The 27,768-nt window shown below is 42.2% G+C and overlaps 1 protein-coding gene across 1 annotated transcript in view; it reads left to right on the forward strand.

Moving 5' to 3' along the window:
* pola1 (polymerase (DNA directed), alpha 1) overlaps window positions 1–27,768 on the forward strand; it is a 253,947-nt gene that overhangs the window by 118,833 nt on the left and 107,346 nt on the right. The window contains exons 28-33 of the mRNA XM_078559832.1: window positions 168–260; window positions 2,225–2,430; window positions 3,166–3,298; window positions 7,499–7,630; window positions 8,204–8,378; window positions 21,857–22,038. Of these exons, the coding sequence (XP_078415958.1) occupies window positions 168–260; window positions 2,225–2,430; window positions 3,166–3,298; window positions 7,499–7,630; window positions 8,204–8,378; window positions 21,857–22,038 (921 nt within the window). The remainder of the gene's footprint in view (window positions 1–167; window positions 261–2,224; window positions 2,431–3,165; window positions 3,299–7,498; window positions 7,631–8,203; window positions 8,379–21,856; window positions 22,039–27,768) is intronic.

Here is a 27,768-nt window from a genome sequence, read left to right on the forward strand (position 1 = left end):
GCCGTATTTTAACATCTCATCTGAAAGACAGTTCATTTGATCTCTCTTTGTGGCTTGCACGACTATAATATACCCAGAAAGACCAAAAATTTGACCATCTTGTGCTATAACATGTGTGCAAAATTAAGTTCCTTGGTTTTTACTGTGGACATTTTCTTTTGCTTTAGATGAACCTTGAAGTTATTTATGGAGACACTGATTCCATCATGATAAATACCAACAGTACAAACCTGGAGGAGGTCTTCAAACTAGGAAACAAGGTGACGTAGCAGATTGAAGAGTTCAAGTGTTGATGTGACTAATCTAATCTACAAATAAAACTACTGTATTGTGTTCTACAAATAGGTTTATTTTTTAGTTTAGTGAGGATTTGAACACATTAGGAATCATTCACTTTGGTTTCATTGAATTTTACATGTAAATGAACCTGATTTATTTTACTTAAATTTGCTAATGCTTGGATTAAACTGTAACAAACATCATCAAAGCTCTTGGTTACAGGCAGGTAGCTTGTGTTTATTTTAGGTATTATAATCCTTTCTTCCCAGGAGGAATTTACTGTTCAGCCGATGCCATGCAGACGCATTGCTACAGATGCTACTCTTGCTCTATTGTAAAAGCGGTTTGCTAATTGATTAGGAATGTGGGCTGAGCTGGACTCCTTGCTTCATCACTAAGGTTCTGCCAAAGCAGAACATTCTTTCAGCTCCTTCACTGTTACTCTAACTAGATCAGGATATAAATTGATTATAATGGAAGTGTCATTCTTGTCTGTTTAATCTCACTACCCGCAGCAATGCTGTTCTGCTCGAAGAATTAAAATTTCATTATTTGCTGCCCATCAGATAATAAAGATATAAAGATGAAGAGAGAATTGCTAGTGTGGAAAATCTGAAGTACATAAAATACTGGAAATACACAGGATTGTTTTCTTTAAAATAAACTCTCTGGGAACCATTCATGTATTTACAATATTTTGATCATGTTTATTGAGAGATGGAATCATTAATTGGAAATTCTGTCAGAGTGGGCCTGTGAGAAACTGTAGGTAGTCATAAACTTTGCGTAATGGGTTGTGTAGTGATTTAAATTTTTCTGATTTATAATGCTCCAGTGAAGCGCTTTGGGACATTCATTATGTTAAATATGCTTTATAAATATAACTTGTTGATTTTTTTTTACCTGAGTTACCTGCTTTGTTTATAAGACTCTCACCTCCTCCTTTCCATCTTGTGTAGCCAAAAATCTCACCTGCCTGCTAAGCAGGTGCTTGCAGCTACTGGGTTGGAAATTCTACAGCTTTTAATCAAGTTTGCAAATAATGATTAAGCACTGAATCAGCACTGTGGGACTCTCTGTTTGATTGTTCCCTCAAGCCCCAAAGTGCAGCCTGGCAAGTGCAGTCTCACTGAACATGAGCAGAAAGCACATTTAAATGGCATCCAAACATAGGACAAAAAACTCTGGCCTATTCTTCATAATATAGTTGAGCAGAAACAAATAGGACCCTTGCCTAGGAGCAAGGTTTCTGTTTTTTCCAGAATAGCTTATCTGTGCCAGAACAGTAGTTTAGGAGACTGAAGCACTTTTCAAGCCCCTGAACTAAGAGGATTGGCAGTCCTGATTATTGTGGTTAGAATGTCTGGATTTCTAGATATTTGGCAATAGCAGAATTTGACCCGGCTGTGGTGCCTTTCAAAGACAACTTGACACTCATTGATCGGGTCACACCTGACAAATGGATGAGGTGCTAAATGGCTGTTAATACTCCTGGAATGGGATCCCACCAAGAGTTGGAGCAGTGGAGGGGGAAATTGCAATGTTGTAAAATTAAATATTCATTTAGTTCTCTAATTTATGGGAGTATTAAAACCATTTATTTAAGTGAATTAGAGAACCACTTTGCTCTGAGAGCAAGAATATGCTGGTTACGTGTATTTTGACATTCAGCATGATATTTCAAACAGCATAAGCTGCTTGTGACAGAGTGAGAATGTACACCTTGCTTAGTGTGATAGTTTTCAGACTTGTTTGAATTGGGTTTAAAATGCTGTCAAATTCTGTTGTAGGTTGGAGGCAGTGATTGTTTCCTTGGATGTGATATTTTCATTGGTGTGAAAATCACAGAGTAACTAAACTAGATTTGTACCATATTCATTCTCCAGTTCAGCATTTTAGTGAAGTAGTCGATGTGAAAACTTACAATCTGCTCCTGTTTCTGCAGGTCAAGAGCGAAGTAAACAAGCAGTACAAACTCCTAGAGCTAGACATCGATGGTGTGTTTAAGTCGCTGCTGCTTCTGAAGAAGAAGAAATACGCTGCCCTCGTCATAGAACCAACTGCAGATGGACGTTACGTTACCAAACAGGAACTAAAGGGACTGGATATTGTTAGGCGAGATTGGTGTGGCCTAGCAAAGGAAATTGGAAAGTAAACAACTGATTTATGTAGACTACCTTTTTATGTACTGTTAAAATATGCCTCCTATTTGTGTATAATCAAACTAAAACAAATGTGTTTGAGTCTTAATTTGGCTCTATATGCCAAGTATATATAAGGTGTCAGCTTTGGTTCAGTGGGTAGCACTCTCACCACTGAGTGAGGAGATTTTGGGTTTAAGTCACACTCAAAGAGTACTGAGGGAATATTACACTTGGATGTGTCGTATTTCAGATGAGGCATTAAACCGAGGCTCCATCTAATCTCTGCAGTGGATGTAAGGGACCCCCTGACACTAGAGTGGGAGAGTTAGCCCTGGCATACTAGCCAATATTCATCCATCGATCCACATCCCAAAACCTGATTATTTTGTCATTATCACGTTGCTGTTTGCAGAAGCTTGCTATGTGCAAATTGGATGCCGTGTTTCTTATATTGCAATCGTGACTACATTTCAAAAGTATTTCATTGGCTGTAAAAGCACTTTGGGACATCCTGAGATTGCGTAAGGTGTTATATAAATGCAAGATTTATTTCTTTCTGTACAGTAACAGCTAAAAGTAATTCACTGTGGAAAAACTTACAACTTTTTGGTATATCAAGCAGCAAGGTTATTCATTATCTATCACTGAGAAAATAAGCTTTTTCCTGAAAGGTTCCTCCTGTTTATAAGTATGGTTTGAAATGTCTGTGTTTAGCTTACATTTTATTTCTTTTTGTTTATAGCTATGTTATCAGTCAGATTCTGTCTGATCAGCCTCGGGACACAATAGTGGAGAATATACAGAATAAACTAACTGAGATCCAGGAGAGTGTTGTGAATGGCAGTGTATCTCAGAGTCAATTTGAAATTAACAAGGTAGAGTACCTTGGGTGTTTTGTATTTTATGAATTTGGCTCGTAAAAAACATTATGCAACATTTCTGGGTAGGTGAGTCATTAGAATCCGACCGTGTGATTATTGCTTAATTTATAGTTTGTCTGGAGGTGTTATGCTACAAGTTATATGCAACTGTAGGTTTTGAGTTGCTATTATCCTTATTATCATCTCTCTTGCTGCCTCTGCTGCAGTCAAAATGGGTTCCTGATGGTGAGGAAACTAGAAATGCAAAGCTTAGCAAATGTTTCTTGTGAGCTTCAGGAGTCACGCAGTTACTGTTGCACTCAGAGCTACAATATGATAAGTCATGTGGAGAAGTGTAAAATACACATACAACGTCCAGAGGTTTCTATTGGTTTTCTGTAGCAATTGAATGTCCACTTTGGATGGCGAAAGGATTTTCTGTGTACTTTGTTGTAAATCAAGAGCAACATCAAACAAAAGTAGGAGTGTCCATTTTTGTTCACATCCTGCTGAAGAAGAGGAGTTCAAATGTACTGGCATGGATGTGCTGACTTCATATTTTCAGTGCTCTGATGTGGAAATTAAAGGTATACTATCCCTATCCTTTCACTATGTTATGTTTAGTACACTTTGATTTGAGAATAAGAACTGCTTCCAAAAGCGTGATGTGGCAATAGAAAGCGCTTTTGAACTTTAGTTCCAGTGATGCAGCCCATGAAATTGACTGCTGATACCTGCTTTGTTTTGTGGTTCTTTGGGAAACTCTCAATGAGAAACCACCGTTCTCCTCCAATCTCCCTTTGCTCTCCAAAATTCTTGAATGTGCAGCCACCTTCAAAATCTTTCCTGCAGCTCCTCCACTCTCCACCTTCAGTTTTTCCTTTACTTTCTCTTTTCACTGCATCTGGTTTCTGTGACGTTTGACTTTCTGTAATATATAATTCTTCCTGTTTGTATTTCTTTGGCAAATCTCTTTTAAGTGCCCCTGGACATTGTACACTGCTCAAAATCAACATATGCTGCAATGCGGCCTAGCCACATTTCATTAAAGAACATCAATAGTAAAACCTCTGGCTTACAGGATGAGAGGTCACAGTGATTGACAGATATTTCGTTGTTTGCAGCATGTGTCAATAACCATAATATTGATGTTGAAGGATTAGTAAAGGAATTTCTCAGACTGAGGCGTGCTGGAGCTGGATGTTGTTTCATGTTATAAAGTATTACATGTATAATGCTAATGCCAATTTTCAATAGCATAATTTTTTTTTTGCAGTGAAGGGAATTATCATAAAATAATAGGTGCCATATCAAACTCTGGACCAGGGTGGAGTTCTGTGTGTGCATGTTGGTGCTCTGAACATTCTGCACACAGTCGAACATTTTGAAACCCCATTTAGTATGGAGTTGGGGCAATCTGCCTTCTCCAAACATTGTGAAGACATAACGTTCACTTGTAACGTTCCCAGGAGATTCAAATGTCTAAGTATTGTTTGGGACCAAACGCACCAGATTCCTCTTTACTAAAAGACATATAATGGCATACAGTTGTCTTCAGTAAAAAAAAAACTGTTCATTTCAATTTTAAATTTCCTCATCGGATTTAGAAAATAGGCATACTGTGGGTTGTTTAATTTTTCACAATCCATGTATCCACTGTAAACCAGTTTTCAAATATCAAACGAGGGTCTATAAAATATGCACTATTGTAAAAAAGTGCAAAGAAAAATGAGTTTGAAGAAAAATCCCATTGGTATAATAATAAAGCATATTTTGAACCCTAATCATTTTGCAAACCAGGAAATAAGTGCCTGTTTTTCTGTAAAACTTAGCCTTGGAGTAAGAAAAAAGATTTCTTCACTGTAAACGTGAACTGAAACTTGTAAGTTCTTATGGCATTGCCCAGATTTCAGTTGGGGTTTCCGTTATTGACAAAGTGGTTGTTCCAGTCATGCTATAAGAAATGCAAAGCACATTGAAGTGCTTCAGCAAGAACGAGGCTTATTAACTTTTCTAAGAGGGACACAATGAGTTGGTGTGATTGACGGGAGTCACAACTGTTTGAGAATACCAATACTTTGCCCCAGGCTCTTAACTTGCAGACTAATAATTACTAAATTGGTTGCATTTTTCCACAAATACATAAAGCTCATCAGTACAACCTTGCCACATAGCCTCGCAAAAACAAATGCCAAAAACTTCAACATTTTATTTGTTGCTGGCGAGCTGCAGTGGGGATTTTATTGAGATGTAATCCCTTGTGGGGATAGTTAGAGGTGATTCTTATGTCATCAGATTACTTCATCAAGAAAGAATCCTAAGTTAAATGGAATTCAGTGAAAACTTATTGGCATATTTTTAAAAATTGAGGTTGTAAAATTGTTGTGCAAATAAAGAGAATATGGTCAATTCACTTCCTATATATTTTCAATTTTCTTATGTGTGTTTTAATAAATTATTGTATTCCCAGGCCAGCGTGTAGCTGTGCTTGTGGCTCCTAATGTCTGATGGAAACAATTTGCAGTTTGGTTAAACCAATAAAGCACTTTTAACCTTTCTTTTGCTGAAAGTCAGCAGATGCACAAGTCCACAGTAGCAATCTATGATTAACAGGCTGTGGTTTAAGTTATTGGGTTGATGGGGAGAGTTCATCGGGAGATGGGCAACACTTGTATAGTGTCTGCAGGGAGGTTAAATACAGCTTGTTTTTAATAAAATAGCTTCAGCTGTGATTTTGGTATAAAATCTCCTGAAGCTAGTGTTTTACAGCTTACTGACAGTGACTTCACACAGATGTTGCTCTTCAGGGACCTTCAGTAGAACGTGTTACAGCCCGAACGTTAAAAAAAGCAACAGACAAATACAAGCACTGGAAGAAAGAGATTAAAATTAACACTTGTATACTTAAGCATTCTGGATATTCATGTAGGTGATTTTAATTTTGTACATGTAAAGATGAAAAGTAAATTTTGTACTGAGCATTTACACTGATAGTTGTAGGTTGGCCCTTTTTCATCCCAGGAGGATTTTTTGATTTCACTCTCCCGTTAACCCCATCAACATTATATTTCTCATCATCCTTTTTACCTCCAGCTTCCATGTTTAGAACAAATAACTTGGCAGCAAGTACATTGCAAACTAATTTTTCTATAGGAAATTATATCCAGCATTGCATTTATATAGAATATAAAGGCCTGGATGGCCAGTGTGGTGAAGGGATGGAGAATGAACCAAGTAGCAGAGAGGTTGGATAGGGCGGATGGTTTGTGGTCGGACCAAAGGAGGTTACAGAGACAAGAAGAGTCATACGGACCCGAAACGTTAACTCTGTTTCTCTCTGCACAGATGCTGTCAGACCTGCTGAGTCTTTCCAGCAATTTCTGTTTTTATTTCAGATTTCCAGCATCCACAGTATTTTGCTCATATTTTATATAAGGATTTAAAGGTTTGATTACAAACAGTGGAAAGGGCTATGAGAGATAGGACAGGAGTCACTAAGCAGCGGCATTGAGATAATGAAGGGAAGGGGTCCGTGGAGAGATCCCTGGGAGACTGCAGTGTGAAGTGATGGGAAGAGAAGCTGCTGCTGGAAATTCTCTGGCTATTAGTGTGTAAGAATTTTTTTGCATTGATGCTGTATAATTAGAGATTGAAGTCATAGGCCAAAAGCAAACTGAATTCTGGTAAGTGGTGTAAGTTGATTTGTAAAAAATATTTTGAGGCTATCATCTCACAGCATTTTGCTCCTCATCAACTGCACTATAGCTACATGGTGTGAAGCTCATTTAAAAAAAAGTTTGCAAGCAGCCCGGAGTGGGCACTTTCTAAACTTGCTAATGTTAAACAGTTTAAAATGTGAGGAATAGACAGTTTTGTGAGTTGTTGGCTAACTTTGATTTAATTAGGGTTTGAATGCCAATGACAAAGTTCAATACTGACATGAATGTGGGAACTCTGCTTCCATGATTCGGTAGTGTAGAGCTGACAGTCTAACTCAACATTGCTTAAGTATTGTTCTAAGCAGGAAGTGACAAACTAGTACGGAATGATAACATAACATTGGATGAGAGAATTGGTAACTGAAGTATAAGTGGTGAGTTTACAGATTAGTAATTTGGTTTCTGTGCACTTTTCCCCCGCCCCCCCTTTTTTTTTAACATTATCAGTAGAATAAACTAAAGTTGATTTTTGCTTGTGTTTTCTTTATTGCTGTAGGCTTTGACGAAGGATCCCCAAGACTACCCAGACAAAAAAAGCTTGCCTCATGTCCATGTTGCCATGTGGATAAATTCCCAAGGTGGACGGAAAATGAAAGCTGGAGACACAATCTCCTACATCATTTGTCAAGTAAGAACTGGTGGAAAAAGATGACATATAACCCTTGTCAGAATGGACAGGCTGCCAACTGCCAATTGACTCACAGTTTGAGCCTTGAAAGTTTTATCAGGGGCTGAAGTTCCAGTGTTGAGCAACTGGTCTCCAGCTAAATTTACCTCCCTCTCCCAGTGTATGGATTTTGGAGGATTTATACATAAGAAAATTCCTATATTAATCCCTTGAAGCTGAGGCGAAGTCCAAGAAGCATTAGTCTGTACTGCAATACATCAAACAAATATTTAATATTTGACCTTAAAAAAAAATGCTGATAAAACTAATTAATTTGCTAAATTCAATCTGTCAAGTGATGAGAGTGCAGAACATATATAGATTGCAAGAGAAGGACAACTTGTAGATAACCACACAACTGCACATCATGTGAAAACAAAGTTAACCTTAAAGTGCAAATTAGTGTGTATCCTTGCTTCTTTTTCAGAACTGTAGGATTACACAGAACAAATTCTGTTTACAAAAAGCATGTTTGAAGACTTTGTGCATAAGTTGTGGCTTTTAACAAAGGGTTGCTTCATTGTGTTTCTGTAGGACGGCTCAAACCTGAGTGCCAGCCAGCGAGCCTATGCACCAGAGCAGCTGCAGAAACAGGAGAACCTGACCATTGACACACAGTACTACCTCTCCCAGCAAGTGCACCCTGTCGTGGCTCGAATCTGCGAACCTATTGATGGGATAGACTCTGCACTGATTGCTACCTTGTTGGGTAAGGGAAGTGATCAGCAAATAGCCAATGACATTGTTTTTCAATTGTCAGGTGCCGTATCTTACATTGACCATTTTAATACTTGTAAGTTGACTGGTCTTGATTTATATTTGGCCAATATTTTATTTTCCTGTAGGAAGACTGTCAGGCTTTCCCCGGATGGTTCAGCTAGTTAATACGTTGAGTAGCAGAGCCAAGCAGAAAGTTGAGTGAATACCAATTTAATATAATTAGCAAAAGAACCAGAGGTCTGATAAGGCGAGATTTCTTTACTCAGCCAGTTGTTGTGATATGGAATGCACTGCCTGAAAGGATGATGAAAGCAGATTCAATTGTAATTTTCAAATAGGAATTGGATATAAACATGAACATTTACAAGGATGTAGGGAAAGGATACAGGAGTGGATATGCTCTTTCAAAGAACCAGCACAGGTATGATGGACAGTATGGCTTCCACCTGTGCTCTAAGATTCTATGGTTCTATTCCTGTTTCCGGTGAAGTAGCTAATGTCAGCCAAGGCATTGTTAAAAGTATTACAATTATCTTCACCCTCACTGGGTGAGGGGAGGGGCACATGGCCAGGATTTCCATTGCCGATCACTATCCAGATCTGTTAGCATTTCATCTGTATGGATCTTGGCTAAAGATGGAATCAGATTTGACTATGTTGCCACTTTTCTCTTGAAATGTGCCACCCATGTTGGTTTGTAACAAATGGCCACTTGAGTGACAGTCTGTAATCAGCACCCTTGGGGAATCCAAAGGTCAGTGCCATTGGGGGAAGAAGAAGAATTGTCCCAAAATGTGGGGAAAGCTGTTGATAAATGCACAACCTGGTGCTACTCATACCATTAAAGGCCCTGGCTTGTTTCCTGATCTTCGCTAAACTTGCTGATCTAAACTGAGGGACTGGGTTAGTGGCTTGACAATTAATCTCTGTCTCCTGTGGCCAGAGAGGGAGGTGTGAAATCCATCAGAGTTCATTCATATTCTTGAGGGTTACTCATTAGCTGCTTTGTCAGTTTTTTGTGTGTAGATTTTGGAGGACCGCAGGATTACGACCTGTCTATGGCACTGCCGAAAATCAAATGGCAACTGAAGGGATGGGATCAAACCTGCAATCCATACCCATATCCATGGCAATTGTTGCTTGGTTGTAGATCAGCTCCTGATCTTCTCTTGACAGAGAGTTTGGGGCATAGCAGCAATCTGATGATGAATTGTTGCTGGTAGCTAATTTTTTGGGAGTGGTTTAATTTGTAAATTGAGCTGTGTTTCTTTCCAGTTATGTCTCTTGCTGTTTTATTCCTCCTTTCGAGTGATACTGCTCCCCTTCAGTATGAATTGATGATGCAGTTATCTGTGGGGGAAAAAATATAAAATGCGAATTTGTTCATGCTATTATTCATGTAGTTCCTAGGAGTAATCTGACCCCAAAGGTTTTGTTAATATTGAGAAACTGCAAAGGAGATTTTGCTAAGTGATCTGATAATCCATGTTTATCATTGATTTGATGTTGTGCCCCCTTGAAGTAAAAATGATTAAAAAATGAGGCCTGCATATGTGAGTGAAGTGCAAATCTGTTCTTTGATAATGTTATCTACTAAAGAGGATGTTTTATGTCCAAATACTTGAGAGAAAGAACAAACTTGTAGGCATTGAAGAATTTCAAGGTCTACTGAAACTATTCCAGGTCAGCTGTGGAGTCTAAATGTAGAATAAATCAAGTTTGATCTGGCACAAACTAACCTAGACTAAATTTACCACATTCTGAAGAGTTCTTGCACAAAAACTTCCAAAATAAAATTCCAAGCTAAATTTCTTGCAATCTGAGAAGAGTGATAGGTCTCTTTATTCAGAACTTAATGTTTGTGAATTTAGTGTCTCTTCTTTAGATAGCTTTTTGTCTCATGAGATTGGAAATTCTGTTTCCTAGCCACCAATTTCATCATCCTCCTTGGCAACTGTCCGAGCCTGAATCAAACTGTTCACAGCCTTAACGTCCTATTTAACCCTGAGCTGAACTTCTGATCACACATCCTCTCCATCGTGAAAAATGCCTGCTTCCATCTCCGTAATAGCACCTGTCGCTGGCCCTGCTGCTGAAACTCTCACTTGTGCATTTGTGACTTCCAGACTCACCTATTCCAGTGTTCTCCTGGGCGTCCTCCCACCATTCCCCACTCCAAAAGCTCAGCTGCCCATTTCCTAACTTGCACCAAGTCCCCTTCACCCATCACCCATGTGCCCAATTAAGTAATAGGCATCTGGTCCAGCAGTGCCTCAATTTTAAAATTCTCATCCTGTGTTCAAGTCCCTCCATGGCCTCACTCTCCTGACCCAAGTAATCTTGCAACTCTTTCAAACTCCAAGACTCCTGCGACCCTTCAATTCTAGGCCTAGCACATCCCCTATTTTTATTGCTCACTCACTGCTGGCCATGCCTTCGGTTGCCTAGGCCCTAGGCATTGTCATTTTCTCCATAAACTTCCACTTCATTTGTCTCCTTTAAGTTGGTCCATAAAGTATCTATTTAACCATGCTTTTGGTCACCTGTACTAATATTTCGATATGTGGCTTGAAATCACATTTGCTTTGATAAGCAAAGCACCTTAGGATTTTTTTTACTGCATTAATGATGCTCCTCCATATATTGTGATTCGGAAAATGGCATTAGGCTGATGGCCCAAAATTCAGTCCAAAATGGCAGCCATTAAGTATTTGGAGTGTTATTGGACCAAGATTGCTTAAAGGCCACTGTGTATAGCATTTCTATTTCACTATGAACTCTGGGTCAGTGCTGTTGAAATTCAGTGGTAGAATTTAACCATTCTGATTTTCCAATGACACACAAATTCCCTTTGTTGCATTAATTCTGACAATGTTAACACTTGGGGGTAATTTTGTGAGCCTCTGCTCCTGGTGAGGAGCTTTGCCAGCTGTGTACACAAATCAGAAATGCAGGCGCAAACGTTGTCCATGATTTTTTATTCATTCCCCCCACCCCCCCAATAGAAAATTGCTGGTATGCACCTAAATTCCTAGTAGGTGCTTCTGGCAAATTAGGTTCACAATTGAGAGGACAGATATGTAAAATTGCACCGTAGTATGCCTATTTTGTATAAAACTAGTCCATTGCAAGATCAGTGAGTTCTGTGGACAATAATATGCACACATGAATATTTGTGGTTACAGTATTAGACCTTAAATGGCATCATAAACAGTGAAGCTATACTTTGAAATGGAATCAATGTGTTGAATGTTTCTACCCTATATTTTCACACATATGCAACATGAAAGAAATGACAGATTATTTCTTGCCCATCTCACTTCTCCATCACACTTCAAAAATAAATATGGAAATACAATTGTATCTGATTATCTCTCAGTAGAATATATTGCCCTGGAGTTTCTGCAAGGTTACACTGGTATTTCCAAAATCAGCCAAAACCAACTCGAGATTGAGAAATTTCAAGCATGAATTAGCTGCAGTGTAAATTGAGCTTTTGTGATTTTTTTTTGTATTAGTTTAAAAAACATTGTTCTGGAAGCCAATCCTGTCCACAACATGGGTCACACCACCAGATCAAATTATTCACCCTGGCAAGTTTCTGTTAATTACACCAATTTGAGGATCATAGTGACTGATGTTAAAATTAAGCTGCCATCTTTAGGCACAAGGGCCCTAATAAGCACTTTTTAAAAAAAAATTTACTAATAAACTGATATAGTATACTGAAATAACTGGTAAACGGTTTTGTCTAATTTTCTGAAGTCATTTCCAGTCATCTAAAATTAAGTTACTCACAAGTGGTGGACGAGACACTGATTAAAAATGCTTTTCTTGTGAGAAACCCATGTTCGGTGATATTAATAAAACTGCACTGGGTGACCACTCATAAATAAAACAAAGAATACATTTTAATGCAATCTTTAAAAAAAAATTAAGCTCTAAAACACTGCCTGATTTGTGCTGGTTCACAGAAGATTTTGTGCTTAGAGTTCGGTAAAAGACTTTGAGCAGAAGCTTGAGCAAAAAAACATTTCTGGAAACGAGCTGAATTTTGAGCCATTTGCGTTCAGACTGAACCCCTTGGCCAATATGCCTATAGCACACACTCCCTGTTTATCACACTTCTGTTGCTTCCTGTTTTGTACACTTTGACCATTATGCTATTGATGGCATTTTCATTTGTAAGTGAACCTTGGAGGGTAAGAGGGCAGAATGTCATATTACCAGCACAAGCATAACATCACAAATTTATATGCATTAGTTGTATGGAACAAGGGCAGCAGGGAATGAATCTAACAGAAGGCATCATTGAGGCCCCAAAGTACAAGCCCTGAATATGCAGCTTTGCTTCATGTGACATGAGTGGTCCCAGTGCTACCCTCTTCCTGCTGCTTTCTAGTACCACCAGAAAATGTGGTGCCTTTCCCCTCAGTATCTCCATTCCCTTCACAAGGTGCATCACCTCACACCCAAAAAAGAAACAAAAATAAACAAAATCCAGATATGACACAGACCCAATGAAAGACCAAAATAACATGATGCTGAAGCAGGACAAACAGGCAGAGAACAAGATAAACATCAACACACAAACTACACAGAAAGGTAAACCGGCAACTCTGTCCCCTGACTTACAACAAGCAATGCCATGCTAGATCCAGTAATTAGTCAGCGACTAGCATGGAAGGGAAGCTTACTCCTTAAACTGCAAACAGGCTGAGAGCCCAGGACAGGATTACAGGGCTGCCCTGACTGCCAAGAAGGGAGCAAAATCTCCGCTTATAGTAAACCCTTGCAGGCCTTACATTTAAAAGAACAATTAAACCTTGGTGCAGATCCTAAGGGCCATATTTGCCAGTGTGCTGCAGATGGCAGGTTGATTGAAGGATTCCACTATCGCCATGTACAGCAGATTGGAGAATTGTTCAACAGTCCTCTAGTTCATTATGGAGTGTGTGGCAACTCCAGGGACATGCAGTGGCTCCTATGACTGAGGCCCTCAGTGATTTTCATAATGTTGCCAAAGAGACCTGGAGTGTCAGACTGGAGACCTGTCTCTCTGTTTTGGGCAGGGTTGGAAAATCATCACAGCTAAGTTTTTAGTGATTTCATGGAGGCCATTAGGTTCGATTTCTCACTGATCAATGACCATGCCAAGTCAATAATAGCATCACGGTGGTAAGTGCTGGCCCCCCCAGTGTAACTAGCCCCTGCCGTCATTGCCTGATTAGTACCCTAAAAATCAGATTGGGCACAAAGGGAAAAGTAGACTGAGGCCTCAGGTGAATTTATTAGAAAGTAATTGAGCTCCAGGCAACAATTGTGTTGAGAAGCCGACATATCCTAAATATGACAGTGAAATTTGCCCATAATGCTCACCTGAATCCTCCAAATTGGATTACTTTCTTCCATGTATCCATTTTGCAAATAAATACATATGTTATGGCGTTGATTCTGATAACTTTGCTCAGGTAGTCTTGGCCAACAGCAGACGTCAGTCATAAAGTTCCATATGGTTGATGAATGATATCCATACAAAGGAATAATGAATTCATGAATCATTATTCTAAGTTTTTATTGTACAATAATCTTTAAGTGATTTGCAGAATGTCATGGGTACCAGGAATTGGTTTGGTACCTTATCGCCCATACCACGTTCAATAAAAAACATCAAACGTTTAGCCCATTGTGCCTGAATTCTCTTAATTGGAACCAACTCCAGCTCGTAGCTATATACCTTGCTGTATATTTACAGCATTTTTCAGCGGTAGAGACAGTTACTTCCACAAGTGCAATTTCTGGATAGATTTGTTTTTGCAAGAAAGACTTCTTGGCTTTGGGCTACGTGCGTTTTGCTTTACAACTGCTTTAGAACTGACATGCCGTATTGCATTGGCGATAAAAACGGAAAATTCTGTAGGAGCTCAGCAGGTCTGGCAGTGCCCATGGAGAGAGAAAGAGTTAACGTTTCGAGTCCAATATGACTCTTCTTCAGAACATGAGTTCTGTCTCCACACCTCTCCAGATGCTGCCAGACCTGCTGAGTTTTTCCAGTATTTTCTGTTTTTATTTCAGATTTCCTGCATTCGCAGTATTTTGCTTTTATTCTGACATATTTGCAATGTCTTTTGATATCATGCTCTTTGACTGAAGTGTATTATCTGGTCTAGTTCCTAGCAGACTGTGGCCTACCTGTAGGGGTGACTGACACATCAGATAAAAACAGTAAAAGTTGGCTGCTTTTGACCTTAAGCAGCAGTATCTTCAAAAGAAAATGAAATTTCAGTCTTCTTCTGTCCTTAGCCCAATCAGTGCCCTTTTGTGTACAGCATCTTAGTTTTGCAATGCTCACCCAGAATACACCTTGAGAGATGTAAGCTGCTGCTGAAACACAAGGTGAAAGAATCTTCACAGTGAGACACATGTTCAAATTCACCTTACCTGGATTCAAAACATTAATAGTAGAGTTGACCTGATTGATTTACTTAATCATTCAGCAGATTAAAAAATCATTCACCTGTTTGTTAATCTGTTAAACAGAAAAGGTTTTCACTTAGAAAGTAATTCTATGCAATTAATTTGTTTTCCCATTCCAGTGCAGTTAATGTCTTGGCTTTCAGTTTAATACTTGTCTCTAGGTGGCAGCATCTGAAGTCAACATCTTTTTGCCTAGGCCCTAGCAGTCCAGCTAAGTTGCAAGTAAGACCTATCGTAATAGTATCAGCACAGTGGTGATGAAATTACTTCTCCAGTGCAAAGGAATCCTACGTATAAGTGTAATTTTCTAGATAGCAATTTTACACTTGAATGCATTATACACATAAGCGAAGCACTTTGGGGAAGAAACTATTTGTGTTGCTGTTGGGGACGATTCATCATTGCAGGTCACTGCAAATTGCAACGAAGGTTTAAAGAGAAAATGTAAATTTAAATGATGTACTTTGAATAAATCCACAGGGTTTTAATTAAATTGAGAACAATTGTATTAGGTCCACTTTGCTCCTTACACTAATAATTGAAGCAGTCTTGAAATTATTGGGTGTTTGATGACAGCTCACATGGCCTTTATTTCTGTTAGTTGTTCAAAGAAGTTTCTAGATTTTGCACTGCAAACAAGGCACCTCAAGTAGAATGATCTGTTTTCTAAATAAAGCCCCAAGCTTGACTTATGCGCCAACATGGCATCATTGAAATGTAAGCTATAAAGCAGCACAACTGGTGATGGTCAAGGCAAATTAATTGATTTGTATATTTGCTGGTGTTCTTTGCCAAGCCTGCAATTCGCATTTCGCTGTGATGGGCTTTAATACATTTGAAAGAGAAAGCAGAGGTATCGAGCCATTTAGTTGCTGAATGGAGACCATTTTTATTTTGGTGACTTGTTTTTGTTTTTATTTTTTTAGTTGTTCAGTTCAAGGTACTGGAGCTATTTTTAAAGAGCAGTAATACCTTCCTTACCATCTATTACAATAATTTTAAATCTTTTTTTAAAACTGGGGATTGAGTAATTCAGCACAGACAGCATAATGCCATTTCACCTTTGATCTGTAATCGGATGAATATCTTTGTTTGCTGAAAGATTTCTACGTGAATTGATTTTCAGACAGTCTGAAACTAACCATAGCTCCACAGCACAAACCCAAAAATGCTCACTGAATTATAAATCTCAGTTGAACTTCAGGGATGGCTGCCTACAAAATTGAAATGTTAACACTTTTGCAATGGAGAATGCCATCCTGAGGCTTGGAAACTTTACTCTGTATCTAACTCATATTGTCCCTTATCAACGCTTAATACTGACACAAGGCGCACAAACAAGGGAATGTTTTATCCTCTTGTTCTTGTCTTTTACCTTGATAAAAAGAAAAAGAGTTTTTGTGTCTTTTTATTAATTTAAAAAAAACTTACGTTGAAATGGTATCTGCTGATAGGAATGGGCTGCTTTGGGGGTCCAATACTGTGAGGGAACTTGATTAATGTGTGCAGTTCAAAACTAAGGCTGAACTCAGAATTACATAATTGTTACAGTGCGGAAGGTGGCCATTCGGCCCATTGTGTCTGCACTGGCTCTCCGAATGAGCAATTCATTTAGTGTCATTCCTCCGCCTTTTCCTCGTAACTTTGCACATTCTTCCTTTTCAGATAACAGTCTATTTTCCTCTTGACTGCTGCGATTGAACCTGCCTCCACCACACACTTGGGCAGTGTATTCCAGACTTTAACCACTTGCTGCATGAAGAAGCTTTTTCTCATGTTCCTTTTGCTTCTTTTACGAATTACCTTCAATCTGTGGCATCTCGTTCTCAATCCTTTCACGAATGGGAATAATTTCTCCCTATCTACTATGTCCAGATCCGTCGTGATTTTGAATACCTTTATTAAATCTCTTCTTGGCCCTCTTTTCTCCAAGGAAAACAGTCCTAACTTCTCCAACCTATCTTCACAACTGAAGTTCCTCATCCCTGGAACCATTCTCCTGAATCTTTTCTGCACTCTCTCCAATTCTCCAATGCCTTCACACCCTTCCCAAAGTGCAGTGCCCTAAACTTGGATGCAATACTCCAGCTGAGGCCGAATTAGTGTCTTACACAAGTTCAATATAACCTCCTTGCTCTTGTACTCTATGTCCCTATTAATAAAGCCTAGGATTCTGTATGCTTTATTAACTGCTCTTTCAACCTGTCCTGCCACGTTCAATGCCTTATGCACATTTACATCCAGGTCCCTCTGCTCCTGAAGCCCCTTCAGAATTGTAATCTTTTTGTTTTTTATTGTCCCTCCATGTTCTTCCTACCAAAACAAATCACCTCACATTTCTCCGCATTGAACTCCATCTGCCACCTATTTGCCAATTACACCAATTTGTTTATGTCCTTTTAAAATTCTACACTATCCCCCTCACAGTGTCAATGCTTCCAAGTTTCGTATCATCTGCAAACTTTGGGCAGAATTTTCTGCCTGTCGGGCGGGCGGGCCCAACCCAATCTCTGGCGGGCGGGGAGCCGATCCCCGCCGGAGAAGCGGGCCCCGCCGCCATTTTACGTGGGTGGGCCAATTAAGGCCCATCCGGCGGGAAGTGCTATGCACTTCCTGTGCGGGTGGGGGGGGGGGGGATTCCCCAAAATCGAGAGTGTGCTCTTTCGCGCATGCGCACGAAAGAGTGCACATCTCCCTGAGGCTAAGCGCTGCCTCTGGGAGATCGCTGACACTTCTAAAAATATGAAAATTAGAAAAAAAAAATTCCCTAACATGTTCCCCTCATGTGACAATGTGACACATGAGATGGGACATGTTCATAATTTACATTATAAGTTTATTAAACTCTTTAAATCCCTACATGAAACCTCATCCTGCCAGTGGATGAGGTTTCATGTTTCTTCTATTGCCCACCGGGGCTCCTGGCCTGCCCACCAACCTTAAGGTTGGCCAGGCAGGTCCTTTAATTGTTTCACTGATCCTGTCAATGGCCTCAGTTGGCCATTGACAAGTCAGCGGGCGCACAGCTGATTTGACTGTGCCCCCGCCTTCCTGAAAATTTAAATGGGGCGGGGTGATGTCAGAGGTTCCCCCCGACGTCATTTTACGCATCGGCGAGTGGGCCCCGCCTCCTGCTCGCCGATGGCAAAATTCTGCCCTTTGAGATTGTGCCCTGTATACCAAGGTCTAGGTAACTAAGACGTCTGCTGTTCCTGATATTAATGACCTACTTAACACTGACCCCTGGGGAACTCCACTATAAACTTTCCTCCACACTGAAAATATCTATTTCTGTTTCCTGTCACTCAGCCAATTCCATATCCATGTTGCTACTGTATCTTTTATTCCATGAGCTATAACTTTGCTCACAAGTCTGTTGTGTGGCACTATATTAAAAGCCTTTAGGAAGTCCATGTACACCGTATCAATAGCATTGCCTTCATCAACTCTCCCTGTTACCTCTTCAAAAAAATACTCCAACAAGTTAGTGAAACATACTTTTCCCTTAAGAGATCCACGCTGACTTTCGTTAATCTACTCGCATTTGTCCACGTGACTATTAATTTGTCCCGGATTATTGTTCTCGGGGCAGAATTTTACGGCCCCGTTTCGGCGGGGACGGGACTGTAAAATGCAGCGAGCCATTATAAATCCCATTGACAACAGCGGGAATGTAAAATCCCACTGCCGTAAAATTCTGCCCCAGGAGTTTCCCCATCACCAAAGTTAAATTGACTGGCCTTTGGTTACTGGGCTTATCTTTACGCTTTCTTTGAATGAGAGTGTAACTCCTCTCATATTTATTTAGCTGTCATAATCACCTTCCTGTAATCAAAGTCTGGTATAGTCTACTGATAATTCAACATTACTTTTTCTAGAAACAAAAATTGCATTATTGAAAATTTGAGTTCAACATAACTAACACAGCAAATGGGAGTTTAGTGCTAAATATTAGTTATCAGGTATTTTTCAATTTAAAAAGCAGAATATAATACATTGCAGGCTACTTCCACAAAATGCTAAAGTCAGAAGTAAATAACTTTTTTTGCTGTTGTGTTTTTTAAGTTGGGATGCTGAAGATGATGTTTGCGCTTTAACTTCCTTTGGCTGGTTAAAGATTAAATGACCCTCTTGGTATATAGCTAGTGCCTTCTCATATAGGTCAAATTGTGTTAAAGTTAGAAATTCTGAAAAACAATCATTTTATTTGAGTGGTTTTTTTTTTTATTCATGCATGGGATGTGGGCATCGCTGGCTAGGCCAGCATTTATTGCTCAGTACTTCAAGCAGGGAAAGCATCTCACAATCATGGATGATTTATTAGTTTTAAATGACGGACTAGTCATCCATAAAACACTTGGACTTGAGATTCTCCAAAAAATTCATCAGGGTGACTTGGGGATAGCAAAATGTTGAGAGAGAGCCTGGCAGTCAGTCTGGTAGCCAGGCATTAGCCGTCCTGTACAAGAACTAATTTTGAATTGCTTTACGTGTGCAGTGAATAACAGCAGAGTGAACCACTGTCACCTTTTACTTTTCCATGTAGGCCATGGTAGCACCTGGGAATGGATTTATTTGAGTTTAAAGGCAAAGTACTTATCATTATCATTGAATACTATTTCAGATGAATTGAAGTGAACAGATTGCACAGCATCATGGCAGAGCCAGTCATTCAATCACTGAAGAGAATCTTTGTGATGTGTGGCATCCTGGGCATTGTAGTGTCAGACAGTGGTCCACAGTTTGTTAACGAATTATTCCACAGCTTTGCAAAGGAGTATGGTTTTATGTACATTACCAGCTCACCTAGATATGCTCAGGTGAATGGAGATGCTGAAAGGGGAGTTCAAACAATCAAAGAATTGATGATAAAGAATGACTATATTAGCCCTATCTAGTTACAGAACCTCACTGCTACTAAGTTGGTTCTCACTGTCAGAGTTGTTAATGGGAAGATGTCTAAGAACGCAACTTCCAGCTCTGCAACAACAACTACAGTCTAATATCGCCTCAAATGAACTTGAGAATTAAAAAGCATGAAGAGCAACAAAGACACAAACAGGCTCATAACTTCAACTTCAGGCACCAAGCACGAGACTTAAAACTGCTACAGCCTAGGGAGAGAATATGGATACGAGACTAACAGAAAGAAGGCACAATAATAGAAAGTGCTGCACAACCGAGATCTTAAAGATTGAGATGGACCAGGGAAATATAAGGAGAAACCGAAGCACCTTGATATCCTTGGACAGGAAGCCAATAGAAACTTGGGCTTACTATTCAGATCCAGATGGAGATGAGGAACAAGAAGCAAGACAAAGCTCTACAACCACCCAGGAGAAGGACACACCATATTGAACAAAGAGAGAAAGCGGATAGTCCTTGACCTCAGAAAGAGACCACAACAAGATAAGGGAGATTGGTCAAGGCATCTCCGAGACTAACCCTGTGAAGTCTGAGAATTTGGGGGGGCGATGTAGGAGGGTGTATATAATTGAGGAAAAGACTTGAGGGGAGATGTACAGTAAAGGGTTAACATCAGAAGCACCTGATGCTGATGTAACTGTGGTGCCATATCACATGATCAAGTAACAGATCTGAAAGGAAGGAGAAGTTCAACCTTGTGTGGAGTTAGAGATGTACATTGAGGTGTAAATAACCTAATAATGGTTTTCACAAACGACAGTCTTAAGTAGCTTTCTTAGGGAAACAGCCAAACCCTAAAGAACCCCATTTAGACCCCAAATACAACATGAAACATCAACTGTTCCCCGCCGACCAGATATGACTGCACCGCATCCCCTCCCAACCTCCCCCGGACCAGGCTCGACTACCCACCTCACCCCTGACCAGATTACCCACATCCCCACCCTCCCGCCCCAATCCCTTACCAAAGCCGGTTAACCATCCCTTCCCCCCACCCCAACCAAACCCGACTACCCATCTACCCACCTTACCCATCTGTCTCACCCATCCACCCACCTACCTGCCCACCTCACTCACTCATTAACTTGTTTATTTACAGAAAGACTTGGACCTTTAAAAACTTAGCTGGATACTGCTGCTACTGTTGTGAAAAGAGGATGCATCCTTCCTTCTTTCATCTCCTCTTGCTTCCAACGATGATCTCCGGGGATGTCTGCACCTACCCTTTTGAGGCTTCAGCAGGATCGGCAGATACGGCTAAAAAAAATCATAAAAAGGGTCAGATCGCAAAAAACTTCACGGGCACCGTCAATACGCTCAGCATTGATGCTGACCGGAAAATTTGGGCCTTTATTTTTGTAGGGTATGTTGTATATTTCCAGATGTCTACCATGGACTAAAATGGTATGGAAAGGAGTGTGTTTATACCTGTGGCTATGCACTGTACGTGTTTTTATTTTAACCACCTGTCACGAGGAAGCCATTTTTCTGAGCCCAAGACCCTGTGTCACAGGAGTCCATAGAAAGGAGAGAAATCGCCATTGAGGCATTCCAAAGCCGGCAGTTGATTAGTAGCAGCATGACGGTTCCTTGATGACCTTTATACAATTTGAGACAGACCAACTAAAGCATAAGTACTGTCCAGTTTTTGGGTAGGGAATGGAGCAAAACACAACAGATCCAACTGTCTACATCCAGCATGGTTTTATAGAATGGGCATTTTTTTTTTTCAAGCTTATTTGTTTGAGATGCCAATCATGATTCCTTAAGAGAAGTAGCGCACGTTGTAAATTTGCGGACCCTCGTCAGAAGTGTGAACTATGGCTCGTGGAGTCATGTTCAACTGGAGTGCAGGTAATTGTGATTTGAATAAATAAAATGAACCTATATATTCCTCACAAATGTTCTCAGTGGTCAATTTATCAGACAAAAACTCTTTCCCTTGGTCTGTTCATTCTTTATTACTGCGCCTGGATGAGCTTAAGTCACAAGTGAGAGAAGATTAATGAACTGGATCCATTTGATTTCTGATTTGTTTTATCTCCACCCCTTCCTTCCATAAAGGTCTGGATCCGTCCCAGTTTCGCATTCATCACCTCTGTCTTAAAGATGAAGAAAATGATGCTCTGCTGGGTGGCCCAACCCAGCTTACTGATGAAGAAAAATACCGTGATGCAGAAAGGTTCAAGTTCATGTGTCCAGAATGTGGAACAGAAAACATTTATGATAATGTATTTGATGGAAGTGTAAGTACTATAATATATGTAGTGAAAAGCTATCCTGTTGTCTTTTTGTAAGGTATCAGTTCGATAGAAAAGTTGCATATCTGTAGGAATAGTCCACCAAGAGTAGCTGAACCATGCAGACTCGAAAGGTCCCAAGTCTGACCTGCAGGCTATACTGAATCTGCCAATCCAAGGCAGGCCAGTGTTAGAGGGAGTTACAGTTGGCCTGAGTGCTGTTAAGTCAGAATATGGGGAGAATTTCCCCCATATCGGGCGGTGGGTGCGGGCACTGGTGGATGTGGTCCCGATCGCTGCCGGCATTCAGGACCATGCCACCATTTTGTGCGGGTGGGCCAATTAAGGCCTGCCCAGCGTGTTTGGTGACTCCCAGGTTCGGCAGGAGTGGGCGGGCACAGGCGGAATGGCAATCGCAGCCAGGTCCAATGGCGACCCGGCAGCCTGTTTAAAGGCCAAGCTGCAGCCACACCAAGGCTGCTGTACATGGCCAGAAGTTGGGGGCAAGGCAAATCAGAAAGAGCCATGCAGGAGGGTAGGGCAGGTGGCCAGTGTGCGCCCAGGTTCTCCAATGAGTGCCTTGCTGCCCTTCTCAAGGAGGTGGTAGCACGGCGGGATGTGCTTGTCCCCGAGGACAGGGGCAGGGGAGGAGGCCCCCCTCCACTTGACCATGCCTGCGTGGGAGGAGGTAGAGAAGGTCGCGAGCTCCCACGATGTGTTGCAGCACTCATGGACCCAGTGCCGCAAGCGCACCAACGACCTGCTGCGCACAGGAAGGGTGAGTAGCATGTTGGCATCATTCACTGCACCCATCATGTAAGCTTCTCCCTCGCTGGCTGACCACCCATGTCTGAGCAGCCTGAGTGCAATGAGTTAGTGACGGCATGTGTCCTTAGCTGGGCGGCCCACCAGAGATTGCCTATGCGTTCGTCAGCATGAGAGGGCTGAGATGAGATGGGCTCTGCACCCGCAGCATGTGATGCAGTGACACCCACATGACTGTGGTGGCTTCAACCTGGAGGAGCTACACCCAGGCGCACTGGTCAAACTCCGCGACATATGGAAGTCAGAGTGATGACATGGTGTGAGGGGAATTTCAAGGTCCTGTGGCACGTATGGATGTGCTGCCCTCAGGCCTGCACGTCATTGTGCCTCCTTGCAACTGTGTGTTCCCAACTGTGATGAAGGCAGCATGTAGGGGGGGGAAAGTGGTGTAAAGGACACACCTGGCATATTTGTGTAGGTGCTGGCCACCAGCGGGAGAAGGATGCACTGCAGACCTGCAGTGGCCAACTAGGCTTGGGTGGGCCAGCCGCGAGGAGATTGACGGTACAAGTATCACTTATCAGTGCAATTTTTTCAATTACAGGAGAAGAATTCTCATAACAGTGCCAGGCGACTGAGGACTGGCGGTGGGCCAGCCCAGATATTGATGCTCAGCTGCTATGAGCAGGAGGCCCTCGACCTGGTGAGGCGCCATGTGCCCAGGTCCACTGGAGCCAGAGAGGCTGGGGTTCCACGGGCAGGTATGTGTGGCCAGCACTCACATCACCAGTAGTCTCCCAATGCCCATGCCAGTGCTGATTGTTGAGTGAGTGACGTTACCAACATGGTTTGCCCATTGCGCGTGGAATGATGAGCGCATGATGATCCGGGAGACATGCATGTACATTGACATTTTCCGCAGGCTAAGTGATAGAATTTCCTTACTCTTCCTTTCAGCATCAGCGGCGCAGGGCCAGTCCTGGAGCAGCAGGGGCCCCTCTGACACCTGAGGGCCATGAAGTTTCACCATTGGAAGTGTCACACCATCTCTGCCAGGCAGGCACCAGCACAGATACTGGCACCTCGGTGGGCATCATATCTTTGGCTAGTGTCCCGGGTCACAGCGGTGAGGGCACTTCGCAGTTGCTGGAGCAGCTGGCGGAGACAGAGAGTGCCGATGGCACATGCAGTCGGAGGACTGAAGAGGCCCAGGCACACGCTCGGTCCATGGCTGATGATGAGCCTCTGGATTCGTGGGTGATGCAGCCAACTCATGAGATGCGGCCAGGTGTTTGAGTACATCTGGTGGAGATACGTGAGGCTTTGCTTGGCGTGGTGTCAGTGGTGGAGGAGTCTACACGGACCTTAGCCAATGCATTGAGCATCATGGCTGAGCGCCAAGCTTCCTCCATGGAGAGATTGGCGACTCTCATGGAGAGGCAGCTCCAGGGACAGGATCAGGGGTTCCTGGGGTTGCACTCGGACCTGCAATCGCTCACAGTGGCATTGACCTCGTCTGGTCAGTGCCCACGTGGGTGGTGGTTTGGCCACCAGGTGTCCCACCTCGGCGCCCATCCATCTACAGTGCGCAGGGAGGGCTAAATGGACCTCACGTGGGCTGAGCAGCTGCCTGTTGTCTCTGCTGACGCCTCTCAGGGCGCTGTGGATGAGGGCTGCAGCTCCTCCACCCCTCTGCCAGTGACTGAGGCACTTGATGAGGCTGTGACGACTGGGGAGATTTCCCTGTGCGTGCTCATCTTCGGAGTCACTGCTGGACTCATCATGTGCAACTGCAGCCACTCCATCTACATCATCTTCGTCCATAGCGTCCCCCCTTTGCAGAGCTAGATTGTGCAGAGCGCAGCATGTAACCACTATAAGTGATGCTCGATCTGGGGGGTACTGGAGTGCAACCCCGGAATGGTCCAGGCATCTGAAGTGCATTTTTTGAGAAGACCGATGGCTCTCTCCACCACAGCCCTTGTGGAGGCGTGGCTCCTATTGTACCGCTGCTCAGCTTCTGTTCTTGGATGGCGGACCGGCATCATGAGCCACCTTCTAAGGGGATAGCCCTTGTCACCCAGCAGCCATCCATCCAGCCGGGCTGGAGCACTGAAGAGCCCCGGCACCTGGGAGTGTCTGAGGTTGTAGGCGTCGTGGGAGCTGCCTGGGTACCTTGCACAGACTTGTAGAATCTGCATTCTGTGATCACACACTATCTGCACGTTCATGGAGTGGAAGCCCTTCCTGTTGACAAAGACACCGGGCTCACCAGCTGGCGCCTTGATGGCCACATGTGTGCAGTCTATTGCACCCTGGACGTGGGGGAAGCCAGCGATGGCCATGAAGCCTCTGGCTCGCTGTGTCTGGCTTGCATGGTCCCATCGGTAGTGGATGAAGGTTAGTGCACGCCTGAACAGAGCATTTGTCACCTGCTTGACACAAGTGTGGACAGCCGATTGGGAGACACCGCAGAGATCACCCACTGAGCCCTGGAAAGAGCCAGAGGCATAGAAGTTACAGGTAGTTGTGACCTTTAGAGAGATGGGCATGGGGTGTCCACTCATACAGTTAGCTGATATCTCTGGACCAATCATCTGACAGATAGTGTTGACTGTCTCGCTTGATTCCTTCGGCACTGCACCTCAGACATATTGAGGTAGCTGCTTCGCCCCCTGTATACCCTGGCAGCAGGATAGTGGCGTCTTCTGTGGCCCCTTCCACCTTGGACTACCTCTTGGCCCTGCGCCCCTTGTGCCTGTGCCTGTCCTCCCAAAGGTGCCTCCCCTGAAGGCTGAATGTGCACCCCTGGCCGCCTCCCCCTTCTAGCTCTCCCTTCCTCCTCAGATGAAGTGCCTCCAGTGGAGAGATCACCTCCCATTCCCAGGCTCAGGGAGGCTTGCTGAAACCTACAGGCCCCAAAACAAATCCTCACTGCAAAGTGCTGACCTGAAGGTAGTGAGTGCAGTCCAAGCAGCTGCTGTGCGTTTGAGACTTCTCCACCTCACACATGCAACTTTCAGTAACTTCTGAGCACGAACTGTTAAACGTCTGGATTCGCTAAAACAATGATCTCTCTTTCCCACCCGTGGATGAGGATCATTAAAGTTTCGGAGAGCTGCAAGCCATATGCGCCCGTGTGACGAGCCGAATATTGCACGGACGCCTTATAATCCAGGACAGTTGGAGCCATAACTACCTTTATTGGTCCGGTAATGACTGGCGGCCGCGCAACGGACATCGTCATGCGCTCGCCCAGTGAAATATCGCGATGGCGCGTGGTGTCATCGGGACATGCGCCCGATGTCACCGCGCGTCATTTTATGCGTCGGTATGCGGGCCCCGCCCCCTGCACGCCGACAGAAAAATTCTACCCTATGAAAATCAGTCAGGGTTGCCTCTGTTGAGGAATCTGGGCAAGATGAAAATTGAATCCACGTTGTTATCAAGGAATTACAAATGATTGCCAGTTCAGCCTTTTCTAACACATTCCCCTGTGGAAAAGGATAAATCCAGGATGCTTCCACACGACAGCAATGACCACTGCCATACTCCCATCCTGACCGGGAGTAACTATTTCCCCCTTTGAAACAAACCTCAGCAGTACTTTCTGTGAAAGATCAGATGCCAGATGTGATGGCCAAATGAGTTACTAGATCTTATGTGTAGTCCACAGCTTGCTACCCAACAAAGGAAAGTAGAAGCTAATGGCAAATTTATTAAAGCTGTTCAGAAAAATAATCATTCCCTTTCCACCTCAAACAACCTTTTTTCAGGGAGGAAAAACAATAAAGCAGATGATAGGGCACCCCTCCATTTCAGAACACCCTACATTCAGGACTCCTGGCGTGTGTTTTGTGCTGTAACCACTGTAAACTTCCAGCTGTGCTCTATGCTAAAACTGTATTGGGACATCACTCTATCTAGCATAAACTCAGCATTGCAAACTATTCCTCCATTGAAATTTACATTCACAAATTTGAGTTTCAAGCACGGGAAATTTTTGAACATATAAACAAATTTTTGTTTACCAAAAATCTTATAAAAAGGGCTAGTATCTCGCACTCGTACAGTAATATTCAGCTACAAAGAATATCAACTCCTTGCTTTTCTTTGCCTGTAGTTTGAAACAGTGATCTAAGGGAGACACAATGGGTTCAGTTCTTTAACTGATATAGTTTCAAAAAATGATGCTGTTCAACACCATGTAGCGTATGAGCAGCTCTCATTTGGTGGGGATTGGTTGTGTTTGTCTTGAGAAAATTAAGACAAGCAAGCTGAGTTCCAAAAAAGCACCATCTCTGTGTGAGAAAATATTCTTTAGTTTTATTTTAAAAGTAAAACCACATGCATTTTTAATATTGAGAGACTTTATTTCTCTTTGCTCCCCCGTCCCACCTCTGTTTAAAAAAAACTGCTCTTGACATTCTCTAGAATGTTGTCCTCCTCTGTCATTAATTGCAAGAGGATGCGTTCCTATCAGACAGTGGTGCCAGATATTTTTGTGACCTTGGATCTAAACCTAAAATCGTAGAAAAATATGTAATCATCCTTTTTTTTCCAGGCTTTTAAACACACAGTAAATTATGAGATTGGGCGTCTTTGTAGACTTTGGATCTGAAAGCAAAGAAGTCCTTATCTAAATTAAAAGTAATTATTTTAAGTTGATCTAGCGGAGCAGCAGATGTTTTGGATTTTTTCAGTCAAAACAATCCGGTTACTTAAGGAAAGTAAGGAGTAGGGCCTGGCACAGAGCAATAGTACTGAGCAAAATCCTTGACTTTTGCTTCATTACAGCTGTAAACAAGATAGAGAGTTAATTGCGTGGACGTTGAGAACTTGCAGATGGGCTGACTGTTCAAAGAGTGCATCACTGTAGGATCCCTTACACCTTTGAGTGTAGAGCATGAAAAAAGATCTATTTGAGTACAGAAGAAGTCTCATTTACTGATTCTTGATTGTTTAGGAATG

The sequence above is a fragment of the Cetorhinus maximus genome, chromosome 16 (genome assembly GCF_964194155.1).
Source record: "Cetorhinus maximus chromosome 16, sCetMax3.hap1.1, whole genome shotgun sequence".
In the NCBI taxonomy this organism is placed as follows: Eukaryota; Metazoa; Chordata; class Chondrichthyes; order Lamniformes; family Cetorhinidae; genus Cetorhinus; species Cetorhinus maximus.